Genomic DNA, 27116 nt, shown 5'->3' with positions numbered 1-27116 from the left:
GAAAAGCCTCTTGTTAATTCCTTTTTCCAGTCCTACTTGATTTGGTATATCTGCTATCATTTTCTCTGCATTTACTAGCACATACAAATACAAACAAACATATACATATACATAATTTTTTTAACAAAAAGTTACTTTTCTGTGTCTTGCTTTATTCACTCAGCAATATATCTTACACCTCCTTCAGTGACTGCTAGGGTCATCTACCATATGGATATATATGTAAGCTGAGCACTAAGGAGAGCACTTTTGAAAATAAGGACTCTAAGGGTGATTTTTACTTCCCTATTTTACTCTTGCCTTAAAAGCATTTCTATGGATGATTCTATGATTTGCTTTTAGTTACTTGAGTAGAAACAAGCCTCCTTAAACCTTACAACATCTGCTTCTGGGTTTCTCCCCTCGGTGTGGTATAGAATTTTGCCACTCACTTCCATCTTCTGTGACCACGAGAAATTCAAAAGCCAACAAGCCAAGTTTTACTTACGTTACCGCATACTGTGCAAATGACAGATATTCCACTAGAACATCAAGACCTCTGTTTTCTTCATTCAGAAACTCTCTGACCCATCTGTCAAAAAATAAGGACAATTATTAAAGAGGTTCATCACATGGTCTGCTGTGAGAGAGCCCAGGGAACGCTGTTACTGTTCTGCCAGAATCATTCACTGAAAGGGAGTCATGGAGGAAGGCCTAGACGCCATCACACCTAGAAGAAACTTTTTCATAGTGCAACAAAAAAAAACCCAAAACCAAAAATACCACAGCATTCTGGGGCACCTGGATGGTGTAGTCAGTTAAGCATCTCATTCTTGGTTTCGGCTCAGGTTATGATCTCAGGGTCCTGGGATGGAGCCAGTGCCGGGCTCTGCACTGTGCGTTAGGGGGCAGGGAGGCAGCAGGGGGGAGTGTCTGCTCCAAGACACTATCTCCCTCTGCTCTCCCCACTCTCTCCCTAAAATAAATAAATCTTTGGAAAACAAAAACAACTACAGCATTTCAATGTATAAGAAGAGGGGGCAAAATGTAGACCTGCATCTCCCTTGCATTTTACTACTTGGGAGACTTAGCATAAAGTGTAAGAAGTATTCTAAAAAAAGGAACTTGCTAACTGTACATTTTCCACCACAAGTGACCCACAGCCTGTTCAAGGAGCCAAGACTGCACAGGGAATGTGGCAGGCCCGGGACGTGACGACATGCACACTGAAATCCAGGCGTGATTCCAAGTCCACGTTCAACTCCTTCTTGGCACACTAAGCCATCGAAAACACTCAACTAGCCAATGACACACCAGTGTTTAGGGGTTCCTGGAAATTCAATAGGGATCATGATCTGCTTAATTTTTTCCATGAATGTTAAAACCTCTTAAAAACTTGCAGGCACCACATACCATTGACAAAGCCAAGACATGACATATCATGTCTTTTTTTTTTTTTTAAATTCATTTTAAGTAGTATCACCTTGCCTTTGAGTGGTGGGTTTGAATGCAGTTTACTGAGAATTTTTACTCATTTTCAATTGCACTTCATAGTATCTCTTAACAATGAAGCCCCGTGGTCAAGCTGAACCTGCAGGTACGGAAGATAAGCACCTGTCACCGCCCATTGCAGATTTCCTCCAGGACATTCCTCTTTGAAGAATGTATGATACCTGATTAAACCTTCTCTGGGTTTGAGACTTCAACAAATAATAAGTCAAAAAGTCAGCAGAAATGGACCTTGAGGTACATCAGCCAAATGCTTTCCCAACCTGATTGCCTTCCTCCATAAACACCAAGCAAAAAAAAAAGTCCCACCTGCTCTAAACACGACAGCCTCTCCCGAAGCCAGTTTTATAAACTATGAGAACAACACAATCGAATTTTAACTTTAAGGCTGAGCAACTCCTCAAAATCTTTGTCTTTTTTTTTTTTTTTAAGATTTTATTTATTTATTTGACACAGAGAGAGAGAGATCACAAGTAGGCAGAGAGGCAGCAGAGAGAGAGGAGGAAGCAGGCTCCCTGCTGAGCAGAGAACCGGATGTGGGGCTCCATCCCAGGACCCTGGGATCATGACCCGAGATGCAGGCAGAGGCTTTAACCCACTGAGCCAGCCAGGTGCCCCTCAAAATCTTTGTCTTAAAGGAAGAAAAAAAAATCTGGTGGACTCAGGATGCCTGTTTTAAAATTCTTCTGGGGGCTCCTTCTCCTTTGTTTCTGTTTGTTCTTTTGTTTTACCCTCAAGCTCATTCTTTCTCATACTTCTACCAAGGCTGGGATGCAAACTCGGGCCTGCAGGGAGTCCCAGGGGGCAGCAAAGCAGGAAAAGCAGACAGCTTATCTCTTTTTATTTTCCCTCACGTGCCTCAGGCAGGCTATCACAAAATGTAGGCACCCAATACAGCCCCATGGAAGCAAATAACCGTTAATTAATAAAAAAAAAAAAAAAAAAAAACCCTGGGGTGGCAAGCAAAAGAACCACCCATCGGGCCTCATGAGAGCTGGTTCTGAGTCCTGTTGAAACTTCCCTTCCAGACCAGCACATACACCAGCTCACGGCATCTATCTCGGGATACTTTTGGCTAATTTATTTTAATGATTCTCCCTATACCACTAGATCTCAGGAGGCATGAGACTTTTTAAGTGCTAATAATTAGAAGCCCAGAAAGAGGTAAACACACACATACACAATATACATTTTCTGTTTATAACTGGTAGGAGACTAGAGAAAGGCAGGCACTCACTATGAAATCCATGGACTAGCTGTTCTTGAAACTCAAGTCTCTGAACAGCTTCTCCAAGGCTTCCCTGCGGCCCTGGCCTGTAGGCTCTGACCGCACCACTGCGGCTGGCCCTCAGTGGCAGGTGTGTGGCGGGAATCCCCGGGGCTGGGTGCAGGGGTGTTCACTTTAGAATGCAAAGTCGCCCGGGCGCCTGGGTGGCTCAGTGGGTTGGGCCGCTGCCTTTGGCTCAGGTCATGATCTCGGGGTCCTGGGATCGGGTCCCGCATGGGGCTCCCTGCTCAGCGGGGAGCCTGCTTCCTCCTCTCTCTCTCTGCCTGCCTCTCTGCCTATTTGTGATCTCTCTCTCTCTGTCAAATAAATAAATAAAAAATATTAAAAAAAAAAAATAGAATGCAAAGTCGCCCTCCGCTCCAGAGTCTTCAGAGTCATCTAAGTCCCACGTTCTCTATCCCAGTGGCTCATAAAAACACTCCAGTGTAGGAGCTGAGAACCACCACTATTGTAGTGCCTTCTGGTTGACCTCCCAGACACACAGCCCCTAAGAAGTAGGGATGGTCTGGGACACTCCATGGACCTGTCATGGTCTCAACTGCCAGCACCTCCAACTCAGGGAGTTTGGCCACAAAGTAGAGAAGGCAAATGACTCACAGATAAGAGAATAAAAATAAATAAATAAAAATTTAAAAAAGGAAGGGAGGGAGGGAAGGAAGGAAAGAGCCAAGTACATCCAGAGCCACGATTCTCAACTCAAAATGCTAATATGCATATATTTTGGTTCAGGGATAAGAACTATTATGAGCTTCTCCTGCTTCATCTCCATGCCCTCCTAGGTCCCTCCACCCTCACTTGCTGACTTGGAGCGTAAGTGCCTTAACACAATGTTCAAAGTGAAGGGCAAGAACAAGCTGCATAGTTCCTAACCAGTCAGCTAGCATGTATCAGGTCCTGCCTCTGAGAGGTTCGAGTCCACACAGCTAGCCCTGTTTCTCTAAGCCATGTGATGTTCCCTGGGTCTTTGATCTGGCCCAGATACCCCTAGGTGATTTAGGAAAGAGTAAGAACAATCCACCACGGCTGACTACCTATTTCCTTCTCAAATGATACCAGGTTAGCAAAGTCACTGCAGCAAAAAGGCTACGGGTTTACAGGAAAAAAAAAGTCTTCACCACCTCCCCCCTCTGGTTCTCTCAATCTCTGTCCCTGCCACACTTGGGATATTCTGTGTGGGAGAGAACAGAGGTGAGAGTCAACTTCCGGGGAAATGAAAACAATATAGAAAGAAAATGAGTAAAGATGAAAAATGGGCAACTTTTAAAGCAGTATCTTTAATCTAAAGGGATTAAAAAAAAAATGGATGTCCCATTATGTAGATTTATGCAGGTGATCATGCAATGACATATCATAAATGTAGGGTTCCTCTAGTAAATAATTTCCATTTTTCACTTCTGTGCATGCTCCACACACTTTTTTACATATTTCCAGTACGCACACCGTTTCAAATTGGATGATTATAGGTTTTGGAAACTAGAATCGTTTCTGACTCCAACAGCACGCATCACTTACTGAGTACCCCACAGATTCAGGGTAATTACCATATGTTGTAAATCTGAATTAAGCAAATTCCAAATCAGGGTCTCAGAAGCTGGAAGAAACCATGATAATGAAAAATAGCTCTGGGGGAAAAAAAGTCTTTCTCAAGGAAGGGATCTGAGTGCAGACACAAGAATCACTGCTTTATTGTAGACAGGTCAAAGCTGTTTCAGAGAGGCTGGTTTCTCTCTGCCCTGTCCCCAAACCCCCACCACCAGTTTTAGAATCTCATTGTTCTGATCTAGAAAATGAAGTCTCAAGGGAACTTTCTGGTTCCAAATTTCTGAGATCAAACAAAGCAGACCCAAGATCACAAGATAAAGGGACAAGGGGTGAACTCCTTTTGTCTGTCTCCTTAGAGAGGCACTCCTAACACAGGCTGGAAACTGCAGCTGCTGAAAAATCATGAAAAAAAAAAAAATCATGAGAAGCAAGAGAAAGAAGGTAAGCATTCCCCAGATTCAGCATCAGCTACCAAATCTATCCTGCAAGACGGTATCCCAAGTTGGGGCTCAGCACAGCCTCCCACAGCACTAGGAGGCCCCGAGACCCTCTGAGGGGTTTGTGACATTACAACCATTTTCATAAAAATATTAAGACCGTACTGGCTTTTCACAGTGCTGGCACCTGCATGATGGTACAAAAGGAATAGTGGATAAAACTGCAGCTAGCCAAAGTACACCTCTTTATTGTGTTCTCACCCCAAGTCCTTGGAAGGCAAACAAAAAGTCAGCTTCATTTGAAACGGTTCTTAATGAAGCAATGAAAATTATGCATTATTACTAATGCCTGTCCCTTGAGGTTATATCTTTTACATTTTCTATGTGACAAAATGTAAAGCCCACATAAAGTACTTCTGCTGCCTACCCTAGGACCACAGTTGTCTCCAGGAAAAGCACCTGTGCAGTTGTTTGAGTCACAGACTGAACTAGCTGTTGTTTTTTACATGAAATGTAAAATGACTAACAACTGTGGTTATTCTGTCTTGGGTATTTGACAGACATTTTCTCAAAAGTCAATGAAGTGAGCTTGCCATCTCGAGGAAAAGAACTGATGGTATTTGTTGTCCATGATAAAATTTGAGGTTTCCACCAAAAAAAGGAATATTTTGGAACACTTGTATTGACCACAAGCTTGACAACTTCCTGGTACTTAAAGTATATTCAGATGAGACTGGTAATTATTAACAAATGCAACTGTTTTTATATTGCAGAATAAAATGTCTCCACTTTTGAAAGATCGTTATAACCCAGTGAAACAATATTTTTCAGATGACTAATTCATGATGTTACCCAAAATTACACCTGGGTAGAAAGACCTATTCAATTTTCAGAACAGCACAGTGAATTTTAATTTAACAAAGTACAAAAGCTCACTGATAGCATTTCAGATTCCACGTTGCAAGGAACTCTAATTACTGCTCCTTGGAGGATGGTATATTATCAAAGAAGAATATCCACAAAAATCAGAAAAGTTTATTTAAAAACTACTTTTTTCAGGGCGCCTGGGTGGCTCAGTGGGTTATGCCTCTGTCTTCAGCTCAGGTCATGATCCCAGGGTCCTGGGTTCGAGTCCCACATTGGGCTCTCTGCTCATTGGGGAGCCTGCTTCCCCCTCTCTCTCTCTGCCTGCCTCCCTGCCTACTTGCGATCTCTGTCTGTCAAAAAAAATAAATAAAATCTTTAAAAAAAAAAAAAACACTACTTTTTTCAAGTGACGTATGTGTGTAAGGCCAGGTTTTCCTCATACGTATCTTTGCATACACATACAACATATTACAACAAATCAAATGCAGACAAAGAAATCTGAATCCCAAAAAAAAAAAAAAAAAAAATCTGAATCCAGCTGCTTTCTATTAACCAGATATTAAAGAGATTTGTAAAAATGTAAATCAGTCCCACCCTTGTCACTAATTTTTCCTTCTTGCTTTGGAAAATAGTTATTTTTCACCAAATATGTTCTCCGTGCTATGTTTACCATTTTGTATTTATATATTTATACTATTTACCTTAAAATAAATACTAAATTCGATTGAATAAACAAAATTAACATTTATCGGTTTAAATTTCCAATATGGTAAACATTAAGAGAAAAAAACTTCAAACAAAAACAAACTTCAAACAAAAGCATATTAGGGTTCAAAATAATTTAAGAGAGTTAAGGAGTCCTAAATCAAAAAAAATTAATAACTTCCGGTGTAGATAACATCGGAACATATCTAAGTTCAAATCTCAGTCCTTCTTGGTTATGGGGACTGGAGCAAGATAACTAATAAGTGATTCAATTTCCTCATCTATAAAACAGGCTCAGAGGTAAAGGCCAATAATAAGATTTTTGTAAGAAATAACACACTGAACATGTTTAATAAATGATAAGATCGCAATCTTGAGGATTTCGAAGACTCGACAACTAAGAATGAATTAATTATAGGGTCGCTTGATATGCTCATACCCCAGATGTGCTGTATACCTGTGAAAACCAGCCTTACTCCTCTCTTCTCTTCTGGCCTGGCCCAGCCAGAACTGGGTCACCAAGACACCAGGAAATGCAGGAGGGAGGACAGACCTTCTCTGAGAGTTTCCGGGCTCCTTCACCTTTGTACAAACCTTGTCCCTGCCAGCTGGCACATGGCTCCCACAACCTCAGGCCCGTTCTTTCAGCTCCAGTGAGATAAAGTGAAATGAGCATCTTTCGGAACTTCTGTGTTCTCCCACTCAGGAGGAAAAGCAATTTTCTATCATAATGGAGAGCTCTATTTAAAATAAAGTACCTCCAAGGAGAGAGAAGCTATACCTCAGTGCCATGGAATAAAGCCCATAAACCTATCCAGCTCACCACCATCCCCATCCCTTGAATCTTATCATCCTGACATCCAAAATATCATGACATGTGCCCACTCGTGCCGCATAGCCAATGTGTTCTCACAGTGTGTGGCTCCTTTTAATGGTATTTCGAGTCATTTCAAGGGCTTGGATTAGTCGTCATCTAATTCTTCTCTATTATTATAGTTCCTAAGGGTAAATGAATAAGATTTTTTCGAGTCCAATTCTTATTTCAATTTGGCTCAAAGAAAATTAATTTTCTTTCTCAGAAGATTGCTCCATTTACAGAGTTTTCGGCTTATATCAAAACTCAGAACAGACCCTTCACTTGACAAAGCTGTAGCCTGGAATGTTATCTCAGCAAAGCCCCAGACTTTAAACTTAAAACACAAGCGTGTGCCAAGAATAACTTCTTCAGGACAAGTAGATTTTTAAATGTAATTCTTCCTTTTCATTTCTGGGAATTGCGATCTCCTAGGTGTCAGGGTCATTTCAGACACAGAAAGTACAATCTCTGTATGGAATTCCTTAGAGATACACAATATTATTGATTAAATATTGCCTGCAACAAGCCTAACGATAGTTATCATATTTTGAGTCAATATTTGTATGAGACCCTATATAAGGTCTTTTATAAATTTATCTCTTTTAACCTTGCAACATTTCTATTGGCAAATATCATTATCCTCATTTTATAGAAGTTAACTTAGGTCACATGGCAAATAAATACAAAGAATTTATGTATTTTAGCTAAGTGGCTTATTTAATAACTAATCAAGGGCATGGCAAAACCTGAACCAATGGGCACCCAATTACCATTCTAATACGGTACCTCAAGAGAGTACAATAAAGTCTATGAATCCCTTAGATAACCCATTGCATTCCAAGAATTCCTCACTGTAGTAATTGATTATTTTCACACTACTGAATAATTCAGGAGATTTCTCTATCAAATGAGGTCAAGCGAGTTCATTTCCATCAGAATTAGAGTCCGGCGCAGGCTTGGGTTTTCAGGACAGTCGAGACAGGTCCAAACCCTGGTGTGCATGATTTCGTTCCACACAAGGCTGTGCTAATCAGTGGTTGCATACAACCAGACAAGGCACCTCCATGAATGTTTCGGCAGCTAAAGCCAAACTTTCAGAAAGTCTCACACATAGGTGGGTAGACAAAGGGAAAGTTCAGATGCTCAAGAAGGAAGAAATGGGAGACTCGTTCAACATGCCTGCAGCATCCAGAACAGCACACCACTCCGATTGCTTACAGATTTGCACTGGCTCCCAGCCAACCACCGCTCTTCTACTCAGCCAACTCTGTATTGGAAAGGACTGTCTTGCTTCGGTATTTGATGGTCAATTTCACGTTATTTCAGCAGTGCTCGAAGAAATGCTCATCGACAATTTGAGAAGCCCTGGCTGCAGCTCATTCCACCGTTGTCGATCCCAAGTGCCAACAGTATGGGGTTGGACCTTACCAAATGGAATCTAGCTCCTGATCCCCAAATACTGGAAAGTATTTGTATTTCCCAAGCTTGGATGCCCAACTGTATTAAATCACCACGACTTTCACCCCCAGAAGACAAGCCTCATTGCTTTGATCCCAGAGTCCTGATTACCTTACTTCCTTTCCAGGAAAGAGCTGCCAGATTAAACTACATAAGAAAAACAACATAGCATTTTGAACCCCAGCACCTGGGCTGTACAGCCATGGACTTTGCAGGAGTCACTCACCTTCTCTGGTCCCGAATGCTTTTTCATCTGTAAAATGAAGAACTAGGGAATCCTTAATTTCTCTTCTGGTTCTAAGGTCATGATTCTATGATCCACTGTTTGATAGCCCATTTTCTCAAACAAAGTGATTATCAACTTTAGAAATCAGTTCTTTTCCAAATACTTCATTCTCAAGGTGACAAATGTACAGTTATCCTCTAGGAAATGAACGTTCTCACCCAAGCTTCGTCATGTATCAATTAGCCTTGCAGATCCACAATTTTAAAAAGCTTATTCTGAAATCACTGTGGAAATTAACCATTTTATTGGCTTATACCTAAAATAGTCTTAAGTAGAAGTAAACTATTATTTATGTAGTATATTTTTTAATGGAATAATCTATTAAACTATACCATAACATACATGCAAAACTTCATTTCCAGTAGATCTGCAAAAAAATGTCACAGGAGAAAGTCCTGAAAGATCAAAAATCTACAGTCTTCCTGCCATTAAATTCAAAGAATCAAAATGCACAGAGGCTGAATAACTTGCTGGATGTCCAACAGGTACTTTAGGAAGAACTAAAGCTACAAAGTAGGATACCCAGTATCCCACCATAGAGATAAGCCATGTTATTCTAAGGCACTGTACAATGATGCCGTTCTAGGAGTAAGGGAGCATATGCTCAAAGCTGTACTTGCTAGAAGCAAGCCACATAAAAAACTCTCAGTAATGCTTAGCGTTGAGATTTCCCAAGCTTTACTTTCTGGAATGGATTTTACACTCCCAGTCCTAAAAATTTTGGAATGCAAGACGAAGAGACTCAGAACAACTCAGTGCAATGAAGGGTATAAGGGGACATCATCCCAGCTTCTCTTCCCTTCTGGAACTGAAGAAAGGACAATAAAGCAGCTTCAGCGAACGAGCTCAGAGAACTTCTGTGACAGCCAAGAGACAGCCAGCATCTGAGTTCATTACCTGGTGGGAGCTCCCAGTTTGCCAGGAATGGTCACGTACCCAAGAGACCACGCACTATCACTGCATCCAAGCAAAGAATTTTAGGATTGTTATAAACAGCCCAAATCAAAGGCTGCTCTGCTTCTACTAATTCTTGCACAGTGAGCGATTCGAGCACCAACAAACGTTCCACCCATCTAAACCTCAGTCTCTTGACTTACGGTGATTAGCAAGGAAGCTTAATTCTTTGGATACGATTCAGTCACTTTGTAAAGTGTCCAAAAGCCTTAAAGCCAAATGTGAAATGGGCACACTTACCCAATATGGTTGGTTCTTAAAGAAATTTCCAGTTCTCTTAGCACTTGTGTGGATTCTTGAACACGCCGTCTGAATTTCTAGAATTCAAGAACACATATTATCACAAAACATTTTATCAACTGCTGTTAAGTGCCATTAGTAATAAGTTTACCCCAATATGAAAATACCTCTGCTTTTAAAGTGGGCTTCTCTCTAAGTGAAATAAGTCAATCAGGGAAAGACAATTATCGTATGCTCTCACTGATGAGGAACTGAAGAAACAAAACAGAGGATCAGAGGGGAAGAGAGGAAAAAATAAAACAAGACGAAATCAGAGAGTGTGGCCAACCATAAGAGACTCTTAATCACAGGAAACAAACTGAGGGGAGCTGGAGGGGAGGCGTGTGGGGGAATATGGTAACCGGGTGACAGACACTAAGGAAGGCATACGATGTAATGAGCCCTGGGTGTTTTATAAGACTGATGAATCACTGACCTCTATTCTGAAACCAATAATACATTGTATGTTAATTAATTGAATTTAAAGAAAAAAAATGCTAAAAATAAAAAATAAATAAATAAAGTGGGCTTCTCTCACCTTTCTTTTTGCAAAGGACACAAATTGTTTTATCATGAAAGTCAGCTTATGAGAAGGGACCGGGAAATTTTTCTTATTTCATGTACTAGGTGTCTTTGAGTAAGCAGGCTACTTCTCCCTTCCCTACAACAATATTCACCAATATGCCCAAGTGTTGGGGGTCCCTGAAACTACCCCCGCCCTAATTTCAATGATTTGTAAAGACTCCCTCCTAGGACTTGGCCTATAGTTGTTTTTATAGCTAAGACTCATTACAACAAAAACATACAAGGTACAATCAACAAAGGGAAAGGTGCACGGGCTGAAGTCCAGAAGAAACCAGATAAAAGCTTGCAGCAGTCTTCTCCCAGAGGAATCACAAATGATAGTATCTGTGAAATGGGTCCACCAGGAAAGCTCACCAAGGACTTAGTGCCCAGAGTTTTTACTGGGGTCTGGTCACTTCAGCATCCTCTGCCTAGCACATACCAGAAGTCCAGACTCCCTCAAGCAAAAAGGCCTTCAGCACGCACCGTATTGTTGGCACAGTGAATCATTCTTATCAGGAAAGTTATGAACTCTCCTGAAATGCAAGTCCCCAGCTGCCGACCAAGAGCCAGCCACTCTGGGAAGCTGGTCTTTCTAAGGTAGCCATCTCAGGACTGCTACGTTAATTATTTTCTGCAAAACCTAACATTTCCCAAGAATAAGCATTCAGAGTTACCTTTGCCCAGGTGCCCTCATTTGGAAGGTCCCTCCTACTTTGGGAATGCCCTTCCTCATTCCTTGGCCCATCAAAATCCCACAAATCCTTCCAGAACTCCCTCAGGCCATTCTTTCTTCAACAAACCCCACTCTGACAGTAAATGTATGCTTCTCTATCCTCTCAACTCTCAACTATTTCCACATATCACTGGGTCAGGATGCACACGGGCTCTCTGGAACACAATTTCTTCCAGAAACACGTATTTATATTAACTGAACTTCTGGGCCAGTCTGGAAGTAGGACATTTGATGGGCCGCGCCTTCTAGGAAGAGTTCCATGTTTTTTGTGCTAAAAATTCAAACCACCTGCATATTACATGGTCTTCCAAAAAACGGCTGTGGGAATTCTAGCTCAGGATGTTAGGGTCCCTTCTCTGCTGCCACAATTGCAATGGATAGAGAGTCATCCATGTCCAAAGATGAAGCCATCCAAGGACAAGGAGGAAGGGAGGAAGGCTGGAAAAGCAGGATGTGGGGTGGGGAGAGCCAGGCAGCCCCTGGTGTCCAGAAGAAGACTGGGACCCCGCTCAGCATGGGGGGGTCCTGTCACCCTCTTCTCCTCTCCCCGCAAATGCTCCTTACTAAGGCCCCAAGGAAGCCAACAGTCTCACAGTTTCCACCTGGCTGCCATTCTTAAGGAACTCCAAAGACTTTCTCGGTTGTTAGAATCCAGGTATAGTCAGATACATGAAATTAAAGCATCCCCAATGCAATGAAAAATAAGAGCCACATCCCTCCTCTTTCGTGTATCCTTTGGAGGGACACCTGACTGTCCCCTGGAGAGCTTTCCAGCAACGAGGACTGCTGATGAGGCAGATCTTTGGCCACAGAGCTGAGGAAACCACTTCCAAGGTGCAGGGTGCTCTGGAAAGGCCATTCCCACATTAGAGTCACAGATGTCAGACAGCCTGCCCTTGTGACCTTGAGAAAGCAGCTCAGAGTTCCCAGCTCTGCCTCCTACCCAGTTCTGACTGGTTCCTGGTGGCCTTCACAGGTCCTCAGGGGGAAGGTCACCACGAGCCACAAAAGCACCCAGCATAGCACTAAGGACACAACAGCAAACCCGAAAAGAATGCGCTGAAGGACTAAGAGGCGTGTATCAAAACAGAAGACCTCCACGGAAACTGGGAATGACAACAGGAGCAGATAACACTTCTTGGGAGTCACTACACTTTTGCAACTGCGTGATAACAGATAAAACCAAAGGGACTCTGCCCCCGTGTTACGTTCTCTCAGGAACTGGGCCACCACCAGCGGGACTCGGGGCTATGGAGAAGCCTCGGCATCCACCTCGCTAACACATTAACAATGACTGCCAACGTTCTGCACTTTGACAACGTACTCGGCATGCTTCGAAACACCGCAAAGACAGATCACATGCCTGTGGGGAGCTGTGACAAGGAGCAGGTACCACCAGTGAGCCGTGTGCACCGGTCCCCTGGCCCTGTCCCATAAAAGGCAGACCCAGGGATGAGCCCCCCAAAGGAGGCCCAGAGATCCCCACAATAGGTTTCATTTCACAACTGCACGGCCTGCAGAGCACACCCCCTCCTTTCTTCACGGTCCATATGCCGCCTTCTTGCACACTAGGCCTGCGCACACCCTCCCAGGTCACAGACCAGCGCCCCCCGGTACTCAGCGAGGCGACTGCTGGGGAAGAGTCCTGCTCACAGAGATGGCTCATTTAGGCTCTTCCTTCCCTGCCCAGGTTTCCAGGGTTCCAGATTTAAAGCTATTTAGAAGAAAAGCTAAACAGAATATACTGAAGGATTTTTTTTAGAAGACAGCAAATCAACTATCCTCTATCCGGTGTGAACAAATGATAAATGAGTGAGGTATTCAAGGACTCCAGACACAGTGAGGGGGAAGACGACTCAGCCCGGACGGGCTCTAGCTGAAAGTCTGGATTGGAAATCTTCCCTCTTCCCCACTGCACTATAGCTGAGAATTTTAAACCCATTCTAACTGCAAGCCTGCCTTATTCCAAGCAAAATTTCCTTTCTCTAGGCTTGAGCTGAACAGATCATTTCCTCCTGCCAGCTCCCAACAGAAATCTTGCTCAAGCAGAGGTGGTTAATCCAACACCCATTTTTTCTTTCTTTCTTTCTTTTTTCTTCTCAATTGAACAACTGATCTTGAAAAGCAAGGCACAGACCGAACCAGGCCACTCAGATGAACAAACGCGGTCTGGGGCCAAGATTTCACAAGTGAAGGTCAGCCCAAACAGATATCCTTGTCTTTGTCCTTTATTAAGCTATTTGCAATGGAGCAAAACTAAGCAGCTTATTTGCCTTACATCCTTTGCCTCACTAAGGAATCATTGTTCCTGAAGGGAACCGGAACTGTGCCAGGAGAAAGCATCCCGTTCCCTCCAAGCATCTCCTTACAGCACTTAGGGATGGACTCTGAGAAGCCTTCTTGGGGAGTTTTCTTATTTTCCCCTTTCTCCTAAAAGTCTGTCGAATAGGAAGAGAATTATTCTACAGGGGTGGAACGCACTGTGTATGAGAGGCGCACTCAGTCTGGACACAGACACCAGTGTTCCTGCCTTACTTAGCTGCCTAGGAGGGTACCGAAGGCCAGGGTCCAAGTCACCCAGCCTGAGGGTGTGCAAGCTGCAGGGATTTCTCGAAATATTTCTGAAGTAGAATCTTGCTGCTCCCTTAAAGCGGTACAGCCCCCAAAACCTCCTGTTTTTTCCTGGATTGTGTTTTGGGGGAGGGTGCCTTCGTCTGACCCTCTGTCAGCTGATGACATTGAAGGCAGCTCTATCCCTGGGGAAGGAGGCGAGAAAGTGGTGAGTAAGAATTAGGCAACGGTCTCATTTAGGGGGCCAGACAGAAGCTCTTTAAAGCAAAGAAACATGTGTGAGCCATATTTGGGGGCGGGGGGAGCGGAGATCATTATACTTTGACAGGTACATTCTCAGAAGAGGCGGCAGCCTCACAGTCCGACGCCAAAGTCTACAGCCCGATGTCATCATCATCCCAGACGGTATTTCTTCTGCTGGTCTCGTGTCAGGCACAGAAACTTCCAAAAGGAAGGAAGAGTTGTCCTCATTTACTTGATTATTTTTTTTGGATGGGGGGCGTGGGCAATGAGTCAGGGGTGGGGGGCGCAGAGGGATATTCAGAGTAAAAGCAGAAGCTAAAGAAAAAGATTAAAAAAAAAAAAAATCACGAGAGCCCTGGAGACAGCGGGAAACTAGGAAAAGTGCGCCTTTCTTCTCTCATGAGTCACACCCCGAAACAACAGAGGGAATTCAGCTCTCGTTATTTCTGCTGCAGCCTGGAAAGCAGGAGTCGTGGGAGGTCAACCCCAAAACAAGTGCTCTCTGGTGAAGAGTGCCCGTACCCATCCTGAGTAAGGACAGATCGGTGCGGAGACAGCCCAGGACAGAGCCCAGCCTGCGGGGGCTGTGCCAGGCTACATGCTTTACCACGAGGCATCGGTTTAAACCAATTGTGTGGCTGCACAAAGCACAGCCTGTTTGTAAAAGGAGAAAGTCAGTTGAGAAGGGAATCAGCTATTCTCTCCTTACCTTCTTGGGGCCGGGGGCAGGGTGAGGCCGGGGGAAGCGGCTAATAGCAACAACACAGGATGTGAGTGCACAGCTGGGATGACAAAGCCCCACTGATTTTTCAAGGCCTCTGGAAACGCACCAAGGCATGAAAGACAAGTATTCCCTTCGCTAAGGCTGCTTTTTCCAGGAGCCTGAACACCTCTGGGCTGGACTCACTGCCCTGTGTAATTGGAAATGGCAGTGACTCACGACCCATCAGAGGTACGTGACTCCCGTCTCAGGGAAGCACTCTCAAACACACCCCTGCACGAGAAGGATGGCTTTCTTCTTTATTCCTCATGGTGTCTGTCTCCCGAGACTGGTTTCCTGGAGGTTCCCGCAGAGGCGACAGTGCAGAGGAAGGAAGGTCCCCTCCAGTGCACACTCACGAGGAAGTGACAACAGGAGTGAAAACAAATCCCCTCTTACCTTCCTGGTTACAGCTGGGTCCAGATAGCCCTTGAGCTTTTGAATGTATGTATGGGGAGGATTCTTCACCTGGAATCGTTCCTGCAGGAAGCACAAAAGTAAAAAGCATGAAACTCACGGAGGCAAGAGCATCGGCCACACTCCAACAGGTCAGTATGGCTGACCCACGGCTGACGCCCGTCCGCCACAAAAGTGTGGCCCCACAGATCATCTTTATGTATCTGCACGGCTCGTGGAGGGTTTTGAACTTTTATAGTGAATGATACTATCCTCGTTTTGCAGAGGAGAAAAGCAAAGCTCCAAGAAATTCACCACCTCCCTAAGATGACGCAGTTAGTCGGCGGTACAAATGGGTTTGTCAGCCCTGCTCTGGGCTCTGTCCGCGGCCCGTTTCAGCAGGTCTTCAGGCCACTGCATAGTCTACGGGCCGTCTCCAATGTGGGCAAATCCTTTTCTTGGGAATAGGAGTCTTCAAACATAACAAAACCTTCACTCAAACTGGGTAAAGACTGTTTGTTTCAAAAATGAGTAAAGAGTCTCCTGCTAAGAGACGAGTGAGCGTATGCTCTCTGCAGGAGTACCGATGCGCGGATGCGATCATGAACGCGTACACGAGGCAGTCCCAAAGCAGAAGACCCAGAGATGTTTTTAACAAAGGCACAGTCACTGAAATAAGCTTTTGAAGCCAGAATATATACCCCAAGGTGGTATGGGAATGGAGATCTGGAGTGGGACCAGACAGTCTGCGTCACTAACAAGTCTTATGCTAAGGCTGTGCACGGAGGTACCACACTTGGGAGAAACTCACGCCCACGTGTGTCAGCTTTCATAGACCACAATGTCCAAAGCAGCCTAAGAAGCAGCAGTAAAAAACTGGGTACATGCCCACATACTATAAAATGGCTAAGTGCTCGTATTATGTTCATACAATGGTATGCCATATTTCGACGAAAACCAACAAACTGTACTACATGCTCCCATATGGACAGATCTTATAAACCTAATGTTGAGCCAGAACGAATGTGATTTCATTTCTATGGATTCACAGGACGGGCAAAATTAAACTTTAATGGTAGGGACACATACATAAGCTGTTTTATTTGCTGATACACACATATTTATCTAGGGAGTGGGGAAAGAGCGGTTTAGTATTAAAATGACAGGGGACTGAGGTGGGGGAAGGAAAATGCCCAGTGATCCCAAGGGGCTCCAAGGTTCTATTTCTTCATCATGTGGTAGTCACACAGGCACTGGCTTTACCCTGCTTAGGATGCTCGTCTTAGGTTTCACAACTTTTTCCGGACCTATGCTACCTTTCACACACATACAAGTTTAAATGAATCAGCTCTAAAAGGAAAAACTAAGATTCGTCATGAAATCAAAACCATTCTTAGGGTCCCTTCTTCTATCCACAACCTCCAAAGATGCTTTTCTAGTAATTCTTTCTAATCTGTTTATTGCTTATGCCACAACGGAGTTTTGGAGTATTTTGCAACACTGACAACTAGCCAACATGTTCAAGTATGTGTTTATCCTCTACAAACTTGTATTTCTCCAACACAGGGAACCACAACATCCTTCCTGGTCCACTCAGGTTTTGCTTGCTTACAGCTTTAGATTGGATGAAAAAATCATCTCATTATTATAAAAAAGATCATCTTATTAGAGAAAACCTGTTTTGCTTTTAAAATGCTTTAATAATTAAGGGACTCACAGTAAGACACTTGTCCATATTTCCCCATTATTTAAAAATGATGAGGAATTTCACAGTACATAAACTGAATCTCAATAGAGCTATTAACAAAAAGATTAACATATTATTTCTAATTTTTTAAAGATTTCAATTATTTATTTGAGTAAGAGAGAAACGAGAGCACGAGAGGGGAAGAGAGAAGCAGCAGCAGGCTTCCTGCTGAGCAGGGAGACCAAGGCAGGGCTGATCCCAAGACCCTGGGATTGTGACCTCAGCCAAAGGCAGACCCTTAACTGACTGAGCCACCCACATGCCCCAGCATATTATTTCTAATTATTCCCCCAAATTTTGCAAGCAACTTCTAAATAACAATTCATAAATGTTTGACATTCCTAATGTTATCGAATGGTCTATGTATAAAGCCTCCCCCCACTTTTATTTTGAATCACCATGACTTCACTAAGGAACCAGATCGGATCCAATTGCCATAGGGCTTTAGCAATATCCCAGCTGGAGGCTAAAATACTCACAAAAAACTCCCAAAAAATGAACTGATAAGCCATCTAGAAGCCAGTTATTATTTCCAACCTTGTGTATGACAATAAGTAATGCCAGAGATATTAGAATAGCAAGAAAACTTATATTTTTTAAAAGCATAATCCTAGTAACTATATTTAAAATTCCTATGACCAGGGACAACTCAAACTGTGCTCCCTTCCACGACAACAAACTTCTACCTCGTTAAGTTCCCTCACGCATGAAACTCAATGAATTTTTTTTTAAAGATTTTATTTATTTATTTGACAGAGAGACAGAGAGAGAGCATGAGAGGGGAGAAGATCAGAGGGAGAAGCAGACTCCTTGCTGAGCATGGAGCCGGATATGGGACTTGATCCCAGGACTCCGGGATCATGACCTGAGTCGAAGGCAGTCGTTTAACCAACTGAGCCCCCCACCGCCCTGAAACTCACTGAATTTTAACTCTGGCTAATACAGTAGTTATTTGAGGACCTCAATTTGAATCTGTGGACGGTTGCTGAAAGATGCCTAATGATTGTTGTTAAGGCAATGTCTTCACACCAGAAGAGCTGTATTTATTATAATAACGGAATCTGGGAGCACCTGAGTGGCTCTGTTGTTTGAGCGTCTAACTTGTTTTGGCTCAGGTCACAATCTCAGCGTGGTGAGATCGAGCCCCGTAACAGGCTCCACTCTGGAGCTGAAGATTCTGTTTCCTTCTCCCACTGTCTCCTCCTACTCACGTGCCCCCACCTCAAAAAAATAAAGTAAAATAATGAAATCTGGTTGACTAGCATATATAACATGTTGGCATTCACAAAATTAGTGAATCCCATTTTTTACCATCAACAAATGCATCTTTCTCCATTTCCTACTCAAGATTGTCATGACCCAGGGGGCTTTCTCAAATATAGACATCCATTGGTCCTTTAAGTACTTCCTTTTAACTATTCCCCTGAAATAATGGATGAAATCTACAATTCATACATACTTTTTCAAATGTGCTTACAAAAATTTGTTGCTGTTTTAGTCACATTTTTCACTTGTCTGAATAATACACTAACGTATTTCCACAAACAGAACGTGAAGAAGCCTGATGCTTCACAACATAGTAAGTCTATGTTATATCTACTCTCGGAAAACTCAGCTTACATCCAGGGCTTTAAGTAAAACTGGTATGGAGAAAGAATACAAAAGATCCAGTCACTTCCCTAAAACTTGGGGCTGTTCGTCTAACCTCAAAAGGAGCTACTGTTTATAAATTCAGCATCTGGCTCATCAAAACTTTTCTTTCTGTGTCTTCAATATGGCCATTTGGACAACAGAAACATTTGGGAGAGTACACTGGAGAATGTCAGCACCTTGCCAAAACACATTTACTCTAAAGGACTTCGGAAGGATTACTGGCATATTTATTTAAATTAACAATTTCTTCTTCTCTATTAGAATTTTAGACTTTGCATTGAAACTCGTAAATGCCTTGGGATGACAGTTTTCCATTATCCTCACTTCCCGATCGGCCAGATCCCACGGGTTGTTTTCATAACCAGTTATGTGTTTGCTCAACATCACTGATGTAAGTAGCTTAATTAAATGAAGTCCTCAATTTGAGTCCCATTATCTAGAAGAATTATTTGTAGGGACAAAAAATATGCTCTAAATAACATGGTGACTTGTCAATGTGAATTTATATCATTTGGAAGAACTTGTGACATACAAATTTCTTCTAAACGTCTCATCATTCAGCATCCCATCACCCTGCCCTCTTGGCATTTATCTCTCTTTAATTATTTTTTTCTCTTTAATTTATTTTTTTGAGAGAAAGAGAGAGCAAGTGAGCAAGCGTGAGTTGGGGAGGAGGGGCAGAGGGAGAAGCAGACCCTCACCAAATGGGAAGCCTGATGCGGGACTCAATCCCAGAACCCTGGGATCATGATCTGAACTGAAGGCAGATGCTTAACTGACCAAGCCACCCAGGCGCCCCTGCCATCTATCTCTTTGTGCGATCAAACTTTCCTCATGGCATGTTTCTGGATGGAAATGACAATCGCTCTGGGGTTTTTAACCCTTCTCCATAAACATTCAAAGCAAAGAGCCTCAAGTTATTTCTTCATATTCAGGACACTAAGCCACAAACGGCACTGGGTTAGGTATAGGAGGGAACAAATCTAGGATCATGGACTCTTTTCTCTCAAGGAAAGGCAACTGCCACATGCAGCACCTCATCTGGATGTGTCTGTAGTCTTGGAAGCTTGACTACCCTACATATAGACCTCGCCTCCATGTGGACCCCTGAGAGCTTGTTTGGAGGCTTTGGCAAGGGAGTGTAGCCACCATAAGCCCCTCACGGAACAAAGGTACTCCTTTCTTCCATGAGGTACTCCTCTATCAAAGAAGGCCCTCCTCTTAGAGAACACAACTTATGGAGGGACACACGAGGTAAATGTAAGGGATCAATGGAGTGACCAAGTCACCCTCCCAATCAAAAATCAGAGAATCTTCATTAAGCTGCTATGTCAATTGCCAGTATTTCATTTTAATGAATTAGACACTTAGCAGTTAATTTCTCTAGTAATGATCTGAAAGTTTCTTCTCACTGTTAAATAATGACTTCATTAAGGCCAGACCAAGAACACAATCACCTTTCCACCTGGACAGCACTTTCTGTTTCTCAAGCGTTATTCACTTGTCTTTGAGTGGCACTTTATAGTTTACTGTACTCTCTAGACCTCTCAGCTCACACAAGTCTCTCTCGGGCAAGTAGAGATCACCTCCATTTTATAGATGGGGGAAATCAAGTTCAGAGATGAAATGATTTGCCTTAAATCAGATACACACACATCAGATCAAAGATTCAGACTCAAGCTTTCTGACTCTCTGAACCTTGTTCTTTCTACGACACCATAATAAGTGTGCTCATCTTGCTTCTGATAGAATAAAAGCTCTTAAAAGGGTAGAAACATGTTCTATTTTTCTTTGAGTTCCGGTACATAGAGAAGAACACTTGGCATGCAGTCCTTCGTAACATTCAAGGAATTAAACTTCTTGTCATAGACAAGTCACAGTGCTCATAAATTAGGGGTAAGATTTTCAAGTTTGAAATCAAGCAGATTGTCAGTGCTGTCCAGGGCATACATATGTGCACAACATAAATTAGCCAAACTCATGTAGCTAAAGGACATTTGCTGATAAGCCTGGCCGGTCTCTCTCCTGGCTCTGTAACTGCCTAGTGACCGCCATAATGACCCACTTCTCACTACCTCAGTCTACTAAGGCTTAGGCTAGCGTGGCTCGCCCCTCCCTTTGCTGACTACCAGGAAGGTTACCCTGCCACACAGAGGCCTGTCCTGCAGATAAGGAAAAGACAAAGCATTTCTGGATTCCACTAATGACAAGGGTTCAAGTCTACTGCAGCCGAAGTTGGAAAACCAAGCCATTTTTAAAGGAACTCAGTGAAGCGGCTGGGACAGCCAGATACTGGGTTAACTCTGTAAGTTAACTCAAGAACTCATGAACTCATGAGCTGTGCTGCAATGTGGACTTTCTCAGCACACAGGCAGGCAGTCTTAGGTTCTAAGCAATTCAACTGTTTCTTTGGAGCCTTCTTTCATGCCCTCCATCCCCCACCTAGGTCTAATAAAGTTTATCACTGAAAGCCTTTCCGCATAAAGGTTGGGAATTGGGCACTCCACTCATCCAGCAAAAACATTTCTGATCCTTTGAATGCTCTCAATCCATGTGTATAATTACATGAGAAATTATTTGAGGTTAATTTGGTGTCAGCTGGACTCAAGACAAACATGCTACAAGCATTTCCGCTCCATAAACTGTATTGGGAGAAGCAGCTCCAAAATCAAACAGAATTTCAGGCATTTATCTTATACCTTAATATTCTGAGGTTAAATTCTTAAAATTCTGAAATTATAGTAAGACAACTGAACATCCAGGAAATCTCTGGGGAATGAATGGTTCATGGAGGGAGGTGCTGACTGCCAGGTTTCTCCCCCTGCTGGGGACTGTCACAGGGTCATTGGCGCTAGTTCAGTAGTGTATCAACAGGGCTACCAAAATTGCTGAAACACCCTTAGGGATGAATTAGATGTCCCCATCTAATCCCCATCATTATGCCATTATTAATGTTTTATTATTCCGCCCCTGCAATCATTTTTAGATAGTGAAAAATTCTAAGGACTTTGCTCTTGTGCAGATAAGCTCGCTACACTTGATTTTTCTTCCTAGAAGCTGCAAATAGTTGGGCTTCATTTCCCAAGGCTGAGTCAGCAACTGTGGTCTCTAAGTGAGCCATAATTACAACCAGTATCGCTGCCATTAGCGTGTACTGATTTGCAGCATTAGCTTGGTGCTAACTGCTCTTCAGAGCTCCGCTGACAGGAACAACACAAGTCCTCAAGGGGTTTACCCTCTAAAAGGGATAATGCTAACACAAGTGCATAGGGAGAATAGCATACAAAAATAAAATACCACATGAATATTATAGACAGAAATGAGTTACATAGTTCAGCAGAGGCCAAGAAATAGTGCATGTGGGGGTATGTGGGGGAAGGGGCAGGGAGGACGGAGGGTGGGGGAGAGCACCAAGGCTCCTAAGCAAGAGAGACTAAGGTACCCATAACGTCTCCTCTCAAAGGGCCAACAATTTATACAAATAAAAACATCTACACAAATAGATCTAGACTCTCTAAGAAATTGAGAGTACCAGAGTCGCCAAGGAAATGCATATTTCATGTCCCCCCCTTAAAAAGGCAAAAACAAATTCTGGAACTTCAGAAAGGCTGTCAGACTCTCCCACCTACAGAAAGTATGGGTATGAAAAAAGAGGACAATGTAGAGCAAATGAGGAAAAATTATTAAGACTCTAGCTACTTAAAATAATAGATGGCCAAGAAAGCAAGTTCAGATAAGAGTCCAATTTTGTCTAACCACTACCAGAGCCAGCAAATACAAGCTGCGCTGTGACCAAAAGGGTCCCTGTGGTTATTATTGGATGCAAACATTTTGCTAAATAAGCCCCTGCCTTTGAACACCTTAAATCTTGCTGTCACAAGTGGGTCTCTATTTCCAGGCACTAACCTGAAAACTACTAAGGTTAAAAAAAAATTTTTGGATCGTTTTATTATTTCATTCATCCAGAACATATTAGGCAAGACACTGCATAAAAAAGGCACAAAATGAACCAAAGTCATTCTAAAGCATTAAATCTGATCTGTGAGACCCAACAGACATCGCTGTAATACAATGTTGAGTACAGTAAGAGCCATATGTGATCCTCTAGAAGTTCAAAGAAAGGTAAGGTTCTTTCCAACAGAGAAGATCAAAGGAACTTCCCTGGAGAAAGTGGTTTTTGAATTGAGTTTTAAAGGGCAGGCAGTGTACAGATATCCTGGGTGGGTGTGAGGGGCAGGAGACAGAAGAGTTTTCCAGATGGGAAACATGAACAAAGGTAGAGAAGCATGAGGAATGTGCTACTAACTTCAGTGGGTTTAGCTGGGTTCCAGTAATACATTTTAAGAAAGACAATGGCATAAGAATCTAATGGGTACCTTGGAGCAGACAATGGTGGCTATAAATAATAAGCTAATGGGTATAAGAAAGAGAACAGCAAGTTAATAAGTGGTTTCGAACAGTGGAGGAACATGTGATGAATACTGTCTAACACTCCCTTCTCCATCCCCAACCTTAAAAGCTGGCCATTTCTGTGCTAGACTGGACTTGAAAAATCAGCATGTCAGAATCATTCCACAGTCATAGTTTCTTGGAGAGTCTTGAAGCATTCTTCAGCTCTGAATATGAAATCATTTTCCTGGTCAGAGAGGACAACTTTCCAAGTGTTCCATTACAGCTCTCAGACTGAAAATAACTTTTGATGAGACTTGTCCAAATAATTTCCTTTATTTAGACTAGCAAAAGTTTCTTATAGTTCAACAGGTCTTTCCTCAACAAAACATCCCAAAAGTCCCTCCCAAATATATAATTAATAGGGTTTATTTAATCCTATCACAGTTCATCATTTTTTCCCAACTTAAAAATGGTTTTAATTGAATTTGTTAGGAAAGAAGGTCATGCTTTTAATAAAGTTTATTATCGCATGTTGTCCTAAGCAAAGTCTGAACCACGACTGTGCTTGACATGTAGCAATGTTCAGTAAGTAGGGTTGTTGTTGCTATTGATGATCTAAGGACTGGGTAGAGTGATGGAAGGCTGGATTGATACTGGAAAGCCTTTACTATCATCTTCAAATCATCATTCTCTCCCCTCATGAGCAAAGCTTTCCCTTCTTTTAGCCTGGCACTTCTTAAAATATATACTACAAAAAACCAGCATCTAAAGCCATTGAAGATGCTTGTTAAATTGCAAACATTCTCCTGACTCAATTCGCCAAACACTCAAAGATCCACATTTTCTTAAATTCCCCAAGTAGGTCCTTCTGTACACTAACACTAATTAATTACTGCTTTAGAGTGCAATTGCTACTTTGGATTCCTAAATCCCTCTTGGTCTACAAAGAGAATGTGCATATTGCTGTTAGGCAAAGACTTCAAAACATTTTCAGTTATATTTAAAGATACAGACTTACATTATAAAACTATATTTACAATCAACAATTTCATGAAAATTTTACAAAATCCCTGGGGAGGACTCTTCCTCTAAAAAATGCAAGGGGTACAAACAAGCCTCACTGTTTCTTCCTCTGAAAAAGGAGAATACGAAAACCTTTTTCCCCCACATACTACATATTCCAGAAACCTTACTTAAGGATGCCTTCCCAAACAAGATTAACATACTGAAAAGCTTTTAAAGGTCTCCAGAGTTAACCATGTATCATACAAATAAAACATGGGGGCAGAAAAGAAAAATAAATAACAAAGTCCTGATCCTGAGGGGGGGGGGGACAGCAGCAGCCTTTGATGTCTTGCAGAAACCATTAGGTATTTCAAGATTTAGATAAGAGTACTAGTATTTTTCAATCACTCAAAAATTTGAAAGAATGGCAAACTTTTTAATGACTATTTTTTAAAATATTTTTAAAGTTTTTATTTGAATTCCAGTTAGTTAGCATACAGTGTAATATTAGTTTCAGGTGTACAATTTAGTGATTCCTCCTTAATCCCCATCACCTATGTCACCCATCCCCCACCCACCTCCCCTCTGGGAAGCATCAGTGTTCTTTATAGTTAAGAGTCTGTTTCTTGGGGGCACCTGGGTGGCTCAGTGGGTTAAGCCTCTGCCTTCAGCTCAGGTCATGATCTGAGGGTCCTGGCATAGAGCCCCACATCGGCCTCTCTGCTCAGCAGGGAGCCTGCTTCCTCCTCTCTCTGCCTGCCTCTCTGCCTGCTTGTGATCTCTGTCTGTCAAATAAATAAATAAATAAAATCTTAAAAAAGAGAGAGAGAGAGTCTGTTTCTTGGTTTGCCTCCCTCTTTGGTTTTTTTTGTTGTTGTTTTTGTTTTTTGAGATTTTATTTATTTATCTGATAAAGAGAGGAAAAGACCACAAACAGGGAGAGTGGGAGAGGGAGAAGTAGGTTCCCTGCTGAGCAGGGAGCCTGACATGAGGCTCTATCTCATGGGATCATGACCTGAGGCAAAGGCAGACACTTAACAGACTGAGCCACCCAGTTGCCTGTTTTCTTTCTTAAATTCTATATATGAGTGAAATCCTACGGTATCTTTCTCTGATTTTGTTTAGCATAATGCATTCTAGCTTCACCCATGTCATTGTAAATGGCAAGATTTCATTCTTTTCTTTGGCTGAGTAATATTTCATTTTATTTATATACCACATCTTCTTTATCTAAGAATAGCAAACTTGTGTTCCAGATTTCTGCCTATAGTTATACCAATTAGATTCTCTGAAATTTCATGTGTCCCAATTCCAACAGTGTGCAACCACATGGTTAGAGTTACAGGGTCCTGAGAATCTCAAGGGGTGCTTGCAGCAGTGAATGAATTGTAATATTTGCAAAGGGTAGAACTTACAGCAGGAAACCCTCAAAGTAGGTGGCACTGAAAGAGGCGGAAAAAGAAACTGCCTTCCACTGAAGACAACGTGTGTTTGACACATGCAAGGAAAGCACCCTTATGAACGGTACATAAAGGCTGAAAATCAGGAGTAAAGTCATTAGGTCTTACTCATGGCCCTCACCACCTGCTTTCATTTACCTTAGGCAGAGACTTAAACCTAAGAATCAAGCTCAGAATACTAAACTTCAACATTTACCCATGACTACTGTTTATAGTCAGAAGCCTTTAAGAAAGTGTTCAATTATGGAACTTGGTTTTGAAAATGCAGTGACATAGTATAAGTCATCTTCTTCCATATGGCTGTCAATGAAGCAGTAGGAGATTGTTTAAAATCAGTATTTCTCCAGGAAAAACCAGTAAGCTTATTTTCTAAATGTATCACTTAAAATAGCATTTTAGATCATGATATACTTAGGGATAAATCTAAGAAAATACATGCAAGACCTGTACACTGAAAACTTCAAAATATTCCTGTGAGATATAAAAGACTAAAATAAATAGCAATGCTCTGTTCATCATTCAGAAGAATCAATGCTATTAAGATGTTTGTTCTCTTGACCTTCATCTACAAAGTCAACGCAACTTCAGTCAAAATCCTGGAGGATTTTTCTTAGGAACTCACAAGCTGATTATAAAAATTTATACAAAAATGCAAAGGAATTACAGTAGCCAAAATAATTTTCCAAAAAACAAAGTTCGAGAATTCACAACAGTAATCAAAACTGCCATACTGACAACAGGTAGAAATAAAGAACAGTAGAACAAAACAGAGAGTACAAAAATAGAACCACACACATATGCCGATTGGTTTTTCGAAGATACCAAGGTAGTTCATGAAAAAAGAATAGTCTATTCAACAAATGGTACTAATGGATATGCCATTTGTACTATACAAATGGGGGGGGGCAGTGAATCTGCAGCCTTAACTTATCCCATGTACCAAAATTCACTCAAAATAAATCACACACATAACATACAACCAAACTCTTAAAATTTCTAGAAGAAAACATGGAAAAGATAACCTTCATGACCGGAGTTTGGACAAGGTTCCTTAGATAAGCCACAAAATACTTGAACCACTTAAAAAAATAAAAGATTTCTAAATCCAACTTCATCAGAAAACATTTTTGTCATTAAAAAATACTTTATGACTATGAAAATTGTCAAGACACAAACTCAAGAATATTTTCAAGATACACATCTGATAAAGATTTGTATCCAAAATGCACATTTTTAAAACAATACAGTTCAATAATAAAACTATCCAACTTTTAAAAATAGGCAAAAGATTTGAACAGATCCTTCAACAAAGATACACAAATAACAAGCGTATAACAAACAAGTGTATAAAAAGATGCTCAATGTCTTTAGGGAAATGTGAATTAAAACCAAAGAGAGATACCACTACATATCCATAAAAATGAGTGGA

The 27116-nt window shown here is 42.0% G+C and overlaps 1 protein-coding gene across 4 annotated transcripts in view; it reads right to left on the bottom strand.

Annotated features, from left to right (window-relative positions):
- The window catches only part of FMNL2 (formin like 2), a 324964-nt gene that overhangs the window by 100081 nt on the left and 197767 nt on the right, over nucleotides 1-27116 (bottom strand). For all 4 annotated transcript variants that reach the window (XM_044242069.1, XM_044242072.1, XM_044242070.1 and 1 more), the window contains exons 3-5: nucleotides 15434-15514; nucleotides 10122-10198; nucleotides 488-571 (exon numbers count right to left, since the gene is read on the bottom strand). In XM_044242069.1, coding sequence (XP_044098004.1) covers nucleotides 488-571; nucleotides 10122-10198; nucleotides 15434-15514 — 242 coding nt within the window. The remainder of the gene's footprint in view (nucleotides 1-487; nucleotides 572-10121; nucleotides 10199-15433; nucleotides 15515-27116) is intronic.

This window comes from Neovison vison, chromosome 3, assembly GCF_020171115.1.
Source record: "Neovison vison isolate M4711 chromosome 3, ASM_NN_V1, whole genome shotgun sequence".
Classification (NCBI taxonomy): Eukaryota; Metazoa; Chordata; class Mammalia; order Carnivora; family Mustelidae; genus Neogale; species Neogale vison.
This window is presented reverse-complemented; position numbering and strand designations above follow the sequence as displayed.